Source organism: Sorex araneus, chromosome 2 (genome assembly GCF_027595985.1).
Source record: "Sorex araneus isolate mSorAra2 chromosome 2, mSorAra2.pri, whole genome shotgun sequence".
NCBI classification, from domain to species: domain Eukaryota; kingdom Metazoa; phylum Chordata; class Mammalia; order Eulipotyphla; family Soricidae; genus Sorex; species Sorex araneus.
In genome coordinates this window covers 10459723-10467949 of record NC_073303.1, presented here as the reverse complement: position 1 = coordinate 10467949, position 8227 = coordinate 10459723, and the positions used below count along the sequence as shown (strand labels likewise).

Below are 8227 nucleotides of genomic sequence, written 5' to 3'. Positions count from 1 at the left end.
ATGGAGCAGGAGCATCTGTGTGAAAAACATGGAGAGAAGCTCAGCCTGTTCTGTGAAGATGATGGTCAGCTCATCTGCTGGTGTTGTGAGCGGACACGACAGCACAAAGGGCACACCACGGTCCTTGCTGTAGATGCCTGTCAGAGCTACAAGGAGAGTACTGTAGAGAGTGCTTCACCAAGTACTGATTCCTCTATTGCATCCAGGGATCTGAAACAATTTAGTCTGAAACCCAGGATATTGATAAAACTTTCATCACTTTAATCTGTATATAAAGTTTATAATGGCTTCCATGTAATATATACATATAAATTACTAGGCATATTAAAGTATATACATAGTGTACTGTCATAATCTCCATGGAAATTGATTTCTGTAAAACACTTGGCCCATGGCAAAACAATAGTGTTTTATAAAAAACTTTCACAAAACCCTTGATGGCACTGAACAACTTATAGGTATATCTATGTACTCAGACAAAGTACTATACTGATTTACAGATCAAGAAAAAATTGATTACTACTTTTAAGGTAAAAAGTGGCTAACCTTAAAAGTGTCCTCCTAAAATGGAAGAAAGTATTTTGAAAAATAATTTAAAAGTTTGATATTGGTACTACATAATTTAAAATTGCTTGCAGGATGATTTTTTTCATTAGATATTATAGCTCTTCTCTGTCAATTAATTTTTTTCCAAGAAACTTTTCCTACCAGTATCATGTGACCCACTGGCCACTCCATATGACACAAGACCCAGAGGCCTGACTGTTCCGTGCTAGAGCCCTGCAGTGGTGTGGGCCACTGGGTCAGTACCTGGCCGTGTTCAGGAATACCAGTATCATATCAGTGGGCACTCAGAGAAAATAGAGTTCTGGAGATGAAACTGAGAATCCTCATCAAAGCACGTGCTCTCTCTCTCACTGACATTCATTTGCCTCTTCCACTGGGGTTGGGGTTTAGGGACAAAACCCAGAGGTGCTCAGGGCTCACTCCTGGCTCTATCCTCAGGGTTCCTTTCAGGCTGTGCTTGGGGAAACATAGGCAGGACTGGATGAGATATACTCTAAAAAGAAAAGCACCTTAACCACTGTGTTATCTTTCTCTGTCCCTGGACGCTTTCAAAAAACTTTAGTGGCACTTGGCCTACTCTTATTTATACATACTAATATATGAAAAACGCCAAGGTGTCAATAATCTATTATTGGTTTTTAGATTTAACACAATACTATAGAAAATATTATTATACATTATTATATTCTTGTTCTTTCAGTGTTCACTAGGCAAATGCAGCATTGTATACCTTAGGCCATGATTCATCGGAAGATTTTGTTTCTAAAATAGAAAATGATATTAATAATGATACCAATACATCAGGTTGTTTAGGAGATGAAATTTTAAAAAATATTTTGTTTATTGAAGAACCATGAGATACACAGTTATAAGGGAGTTCATGATTGGGTTTGAGGCATACAATATTCCAACACCCATCTCTTCCACTGGTGTACATTTCTGCCACCAACGTCCTATGTCAATAGTTTTCTACCCGTTACCTTCCAACCCTTCCACCCACCAGCCTGCCTGTTTTGGAGACATTTCTCTCTCGGGGAATCAAGTTTTTTACTTCACACAAACCCCTCAGTATGTATTCTTGAAAGTTTATGGACTGCACAAGTTTCCAATATTATTTTAAGTTTGAAGGTCTGTGATATCCCCTGAGATGTATAATGAAAAAGTGCCCAAATAATAAACCTTCACTGAACAACTTTTCATTCAGGGAATCTTCCAAGAAGCATTGACATACCTGAAGAAACAAGAAGAACAATATAAGGAATGGCTAGGGGACATAAGAAAGCAAATAACAAAATGTCAGGTAAGAATTTGAGTTCATTGACCTCATCTATGTTCAGCATAAAGCCTAGAGATATAGAAGGATTTGGATAAACAAAAAACTGATTTAATGTCATTAATCTAGACTAAATAGATAAATCTCAAATCATTTGTTTTAATGCTCCTCATTGGCACAAATATGAGAATTGAGCTCCTGTTCCCTTGACCTTTCAACAGTAATTGTTTAGGAGTCCTAATATCAGTTAGAAGAAGAAGCGGTGTCCTTACTTAGATTCATTTTGACATGTCTACAATCCTTAAGCATTTCAAAGTACCTTCCTTTTGAGGCCTAGACCTACCACTCAGAAATTTACCACAGTGCAGGGTCTGGCATGTAATTTCCCTGATGGAAAATAAGCATGGTGAGGAACAGCATCTCTTCAGGTGGAATTCATATTCAAAAAATTCATGAGGATGAACAGAAAATGACACAAGAACATCTGCAATGGCAGACTAAGGTCTATTGCTATGATCGACCAGACTGCTCAGGAGAGAAACTCAGTATTCTTCTGGCAAAATCAATGTACTCCAAAATCTATACTCAAATTTCATGAGTCATTGGCTTTTGAGGTTGTATTTCCTAACCTATGCCCTGATCTCTTTGTGTGAGTTTTGAATTTGGACTCACTGAGGGTATTCCTTCTTACCTCAGTTTAATAGGCACGTGTAATGGGAGGACAAAATATCTAAGTAATATATAGACAAACCCCAAAACCCTGAGAGCTAAACTTCCTATCTCCTCTAAACATTGACTGTTCATTTACTTAAAGGTAAACATTCCCCTGTTACATAAATATGCTTTCTTCATTCTAGTCTGAAACTATGAAAAAAGAAGATTGCATTAAGTATCATTTTAAGATTTTTCATATGATTCTACACATGGAGGAGAAATCTTATCTCTGGAGACTGGAGGATGAAAAAGAGCAAGTTCTGAAGAGACTGCAGGACAGGGAAGCCCAGCTGGAGGAGCAAAGCCAGGAACTCAACAAACACATCCTGGAACTGGAGAGGAAATGTCAGGGCTCAGCCCAGGAGTTACTGCAGGTGAGATTGTGCAGGAGGAGGAGTGGATGAAGGTGTCAGTTCCTGGGGTTTCAGAGAAACTGGGGAGGAATTTGGAGAAATGGCCTGCTGCCTTCTTTCTCAAAAATTCACAGAAGTGTGAAGAATTTAAAGGAATGCTTTTTTTCAGATACCATTCCTGTATATGGAATGTCCTTCACCAGTTTGTAGAGTGTCTCTGTGTAATTCACAAAAGAGATTCTTTACATAGATATATGTAAGTTCGCAGCAAACCACGTGAGAGCTTTTTTTTGGCATCCTTTAGCCTCAGTCTAATTTTGCAGAGATTTCTGGTGTCAAATGATCTCCGCAAAGATATTCCTGTTGATACTTGGGGGCTAAAAACTAGTCACCAAAACGATTGATAAGTATTCCCCTTGACTTGCTTCTGTACCTTGCTCTAACAAATATTATGAGGCCTGAGTTTAGCTATAGTAAGGATGTTGCACACTGTGATAAAAGCCTGAAGCTCCTTATTCTATATTCATAAAGGATAGGGGTGGCACAGCAAGACCTGCCACCTCAGTGCAAACCTGCTTCCAACACCTTAGTGAGTAATCTCCAGGGCTCTGTGTGAATTCGCTGGTAAGCACCTTTGGGAAAAACAATGTCCACTATGACCTCTTCAGAAGAAATTAGTCACTGAATGCAAAAAGTGCTTAATGAATAAGTTTGAGGGGGCTGGAACAATAGCACAGCGGGTAGGGCGTTTGCCTTGCACCGACCGGGTTCGATTCCCAGCATCCCATATGGTCCCCTGAGCACCAGCAGGGGTAATTCCTGAGTGAAGAGCCATGAAGTGACCCCTGTGTATCCCCGGATGTGACCCGAAAAGCAAAAAACAAAGAAACAAAAAAAATGAACAAGTTTGAGACAATTCTTGATCTTATTCCAAACAGCTCACAGGTTTGTGGGTGTAGCAATAATAACTCTTCATGCTCCAAAAGTAAGAAAACATACTCTGTGGTTGATCAGATACTGTCATGGTATTATACTGGGCCAGTGTTCCTCTCAAACTTTGTGCATGTACCGGTGAAGGTAAATAAGAGTAGAGAAGTTGAACATCAATGGTCTATCGCAGTGCTTCTAACTGCAACTCTGCAGAATGATATGCAGACAGGTGTTGGACCACTGGTGTGTAAAGGTTGAAGAACGCTGTGCTAGAAAATTTGGATCAGAATAATTCCCTATGGATTCATTAATACATAGGAATAGAGCAATTGCATTTACTCTTTCATATATTTATAGAGAAGCATCCACCTATTAAAGTTTTATGAAATGCTAATATTTTCATACCAACATCTATCTTTCTTGCTCTATAGGATGTGACACACACTTTGGACAGGTGAGTGCTCTTTGAATTCAGAAGGGAGGGACAGTAGCTATATGGAAATCTAATGGAATGTTGCTCTGATGAAATTTCTTTCTTCTCTAGGATTTCTGCTATGCAGCTAAATAAGCCAGAGGACGTTGTCTTATTGGATACTTTCAGTATGCCTGATGTTGATAACATTTTCTGTCAATTGACCAAATTGTTTGAGACTGATCATGGTATGTGACATCCAAATTTCCTAAATAATATGGGTGGGAGGAATGCTGGGCAACTGCTCTTCCCTGTGTAGGTTCTAAAGTACTGGTGTTCTTGATGACTCTTCAAGCTCTTCTTTCTCTCCAGTTCACTGGTGATGTCCCTGAGGTAAATAACCTCTATATCTGTCCAGTATAAAAACCAAAATAATAACACTTCACACTAGTGGACTGTGACAGATTAAAAAATCATTAATTACACAAAGCATAGAAAAAGGGTTTGGGACATAATGATTATGTTTGTTATTCAATTCCCAGAGTAATTGCAGAAAGGTAGGTGAAGACTGACTGTGCTGCCAGTGGTTTTAGGACTAGACCAGGTAACACAATAAATGTTTGAAGCACTTGAAAATCAAGTGCTGTCTAGTGAAAAATTAGCTGTTTGTTTCTTTATTCTTTTCATGATTGCTTTATTTCCATAGTGACCTATAATTGCATTTTCTTATAAAAAACTTTGAAAACAAAGATATTTTTTATGATTTTCTAGGCTATAAAACAAGAACCACTTTGAAAATTTTCAATTTTAATTTAATGAAAATCTAGTAATTAGAAATAATGCAGTGTCAGTCTTGAGCATAGTATCGCAAGTTGACTGTTTGCCTTGCATGCAGCCAACCCGGGGTAAATCCCTGGCATCTGATATGATCCCTGAGTTCTGCCAGGATTGGTCACTAAGTGCAGAGTTAGGAGTAAATCCTGAGCACAGACCAGTGTGGCGTCAACTTCCCATACCCAAATAAGAAGAATACAATAGCTTACAAATTTCAGTAAAATGACCAGAGCTCAGAGGAATCCTCAAACTGGAGTCTCAAAAAGTCACAATAATCATGATTGCTGGACTGTGTTTTCATCTGGAAACTAACTAAATCCGTTTCAAGCTCATTGCAATTGTTGGCAGAATTTGGTTCTGGTGTGTGTAGCACCTTGGGTACTAGCTCTTTGCAGGTTGTGGGCTGGATGCCACCCTGTGTGTCCTGAAGAAAACTCTCAAATGCTGTGCACGAGTTCGTTAGAAATAGTCCTGGTCTCCACATACCGGAGCCTTGCTTGTAGAAGCTCATGGTTGCTGGGATTCCACCTGGAGAAGGCGGGGAGAATGCGCCTGCTCCATTTGGGGCACCCCGGTGATATCCGCTCAGTTTGGGGCCTGGAGCATTCTCCAGTGTTGCAGTGCTCGCTGGCCAGGATTCTTCCCAGAGGGCCCATTATTAAAGTCATTGTTAGTCTGCCAGCACCAGTGACCAAAATTAAATTCCTCGACCGGACAGTATTCAGTCTTTATTTATTCCACTTATTTAGTGTAGGAGTGCTGATGAGATGGGCACTGACTTAGCACTGGGTGTGTCCCCATACTTAGAGTATAGATGCATTGCTTTGCATTCATGACAAGAAAACTGTTCCGAATTCTAGACCTGTTTTGCTCCACATATTTCATACAAGGAAATGTAATGCTTCTGCACTGTGATAGCACTATGCTGTAACTGGGGAATTGATGCTTGCAGTTGCTAGGTAGGTGAGGGCAAAGCTTCTTATTAGTCACATCTTCTTGCCTTCAAAGTGAGTTGTATACATCCTTTTAAGTGTCCCCAGAAGTCTAATGGCTGTGTCATAGACAAACTTAATTCTTATTTTCTGACATTTGTCCATTGTCTAAACAATTTGAATGAAGCAACATTTCATCAACAACGAATGAAACTTTCTTTTCCCCACATCCATGCAAATGCTGGTTGTTTTGTTCTTTCAAGTTTCACTGGTGTTAGATGATATCTCATTGCTATTTTAATATCAATTTCCCTGATAGTAAGTGATGGAGAACATTTTTCATAGCATATTGGTGATCTGCATGAGTTTTCTTAGGAAGTTTCTGTTTATCTCTTCTCCCCTCTTTTTTGGTTTTCTTTCTTTGCTCCATTTTGGACGGTTTTTTCAAACAAGGTTTATTTTTTAACCATTCAAAGTATCATAAATGAGATCCCAATGTGTTCAGTCAGCTCCTGTTAAGAATTTATTGAGGAAACTTTAAAAAGTGAGTTAAAGAATAGATTTGGACAATGACTAATGAACACTGAAGCAACCAGAGATAGCGAGTTCTCACCATGCTAGACCTCAAATACAGGTGGAGGGATCTGAAGAACAGGAAAGAGTATGACCTGAGAGAGAAGTGCAGACTCTCAGAGCACTGGGGAGAAACTTCCATAGTAATGACTGCCACTCCACCACTTTGTTTCACATGTTCTCCCCAGCACTCACATTGGCTAAGAAAATTGAAGTCAGGTAGAAGGAAGGAAGCTGGTTTTGTAGAAGTCCTATGTTCCGGAAGACAAGGCATTAAAAGGTGGGGAGTGGTTTGGGGAGAAAAAAAAAACAGGAGAAAGAAGTATTTCTGCATTCTTTATTTTTCATTCCCAACTGTTCATCTGCTCAGTGTTTAATCAAGGACACATTAGCTGGCTAAGTGACTTAACTCTCTAACTAGAACAAACTCATTTTGTTTTTTTAAATTGTACTGTTAGCTAGTACCATTGTGACCATCCTTTTTCTTTCTTTCTTGACTCTACTCAAGTCCTGTTTTGATATATTTGTCCTTGCTACATCATCTTGTACTAATCTTTATGCTGCATGAGAAGCCAAAGAGAGCAGATGCTTACGGTCAATGAGTAGCCATGTGTTCTAAGGCCCCAACAACATCCTTATCTCCTATAAACAAGTGTGGAATTAACTGTATTTTCCCATTCCGATACTGTGTCAGTATCATTTGGAAAAAATAGCGAGGACTTTGGAGAAGAGAATAAGTAAAGATGTCAAAATTATTTATCTTGTCTTTCACTTATATACTATGAGAAAGATGGAAATAATATTAAATAAGAACAGGAGAGTACTCAGAACTTTCATAGTATATTGCTGCTGCTATCAGATATTTTGCAATGTCACATAATGGCAGCCCTGCCCAGTTCTAAGCATGCATTAGCTCTTCAATCTTCCCCACCATTCTTAGTGACAGATAATGACTTGTTTTTCCTTTTAAAATGAAGCTTCATAAAATGATTATAAAGGTTGTTAGAAAAAAATTTTCTCTTGAGGACAGGCTGATAATATTTGGAATAAACTGAGTACTAATAATGAACTAATCATGTTCTTTTGTTTTCTTTTTTATATTTATTACATTTTTTTTGCAGTTCGGCTTACTCTGGATCCAGATACAGCTCACAACAACCTACACGTGGACAAGGATGAGAACATCGTGATTGGTGGCAGGACCCAAGTGAAGCAGGACACTCCTACTAGGTTTAAAGACTTACCCTGTGTCCTGGGATGCGAGGCCTTCACCTCTGGGAAATATTACTTTGAAATATATTTTCAAGAAGGATCTAGGTGGGATGTCGGAGTTTGTCTGGAAAATGTGTCAAGAGACAATGACAGGAGACGGGATCCTGAGTCTGGCTTCTGGGCCATCAGACATTGTAGAGATAATGACTATGTGGCTCTTACATCGCCCCTAACTCCTCTTTCTCTGGAGGATGTTAGTTTTATAGGGGTTTTCCTGGACTATGAGGCTGGAATAATCTCCTTTTACAATTTGGATACTGCCTCCCACATCTTCACTTTCCCAAAGGTCTCTTTCTCTGAGTCTATCAAGCCTTATTTCTGTATTGGTGAAGATTCTTATTTGTACATTTATCATACATATTTGTAA

At 39.0% G+C, this 8227-nt stretch overlaps 1 protein-coding gene across 1 annotated transcript; it reads left to right on the top strand.

The window, feature by feature from the left end:
- On the top strand, positions 1-8227 carry LOC105943505 (E3 ubiquitin-protein ligase TRIM38-like). The gene is made up of 6 exons (XM_055124310.1): positions 1-162; positions 1772-1867; positions 2698-2928; positions 4269-4291; positions 4382-4497; positions 7710-8227. Exons 1-6 carry the CDS (start codon positions 1-3, stop codon positions 8225-8227), a joined length of 1146 nt encoding a protein of 381 aa, XP_054980285.1.

What these genes read in the sequence shown, in the direction of transcription:
- LOC105943505 (XM_055124310.1), top strand. Translation starts at nt 1, where the DNA reads ATGGAGCAGGAGCATCTGTGTGAAAAACATGGAGAGAAGCTCAGCCTG. An exon ending in CAGCCCAGGAGTTACTGCAG is followed by an intron (nt 2,929 to 4,268) that starts GTGAGATTGTGC and finishes CTTGCTCTATAG; the next exon opens with GATGTGACACACACTTTGGA. An exon ending in ATTGTTTGAGACTGATCATG is followed by an intron (nt 4,498 to 7,709) that starts GTATGTGACATC and finishes TTTTTTTTGCAG; the next exon opens with TTCGGCTTACTCTGGATCCA.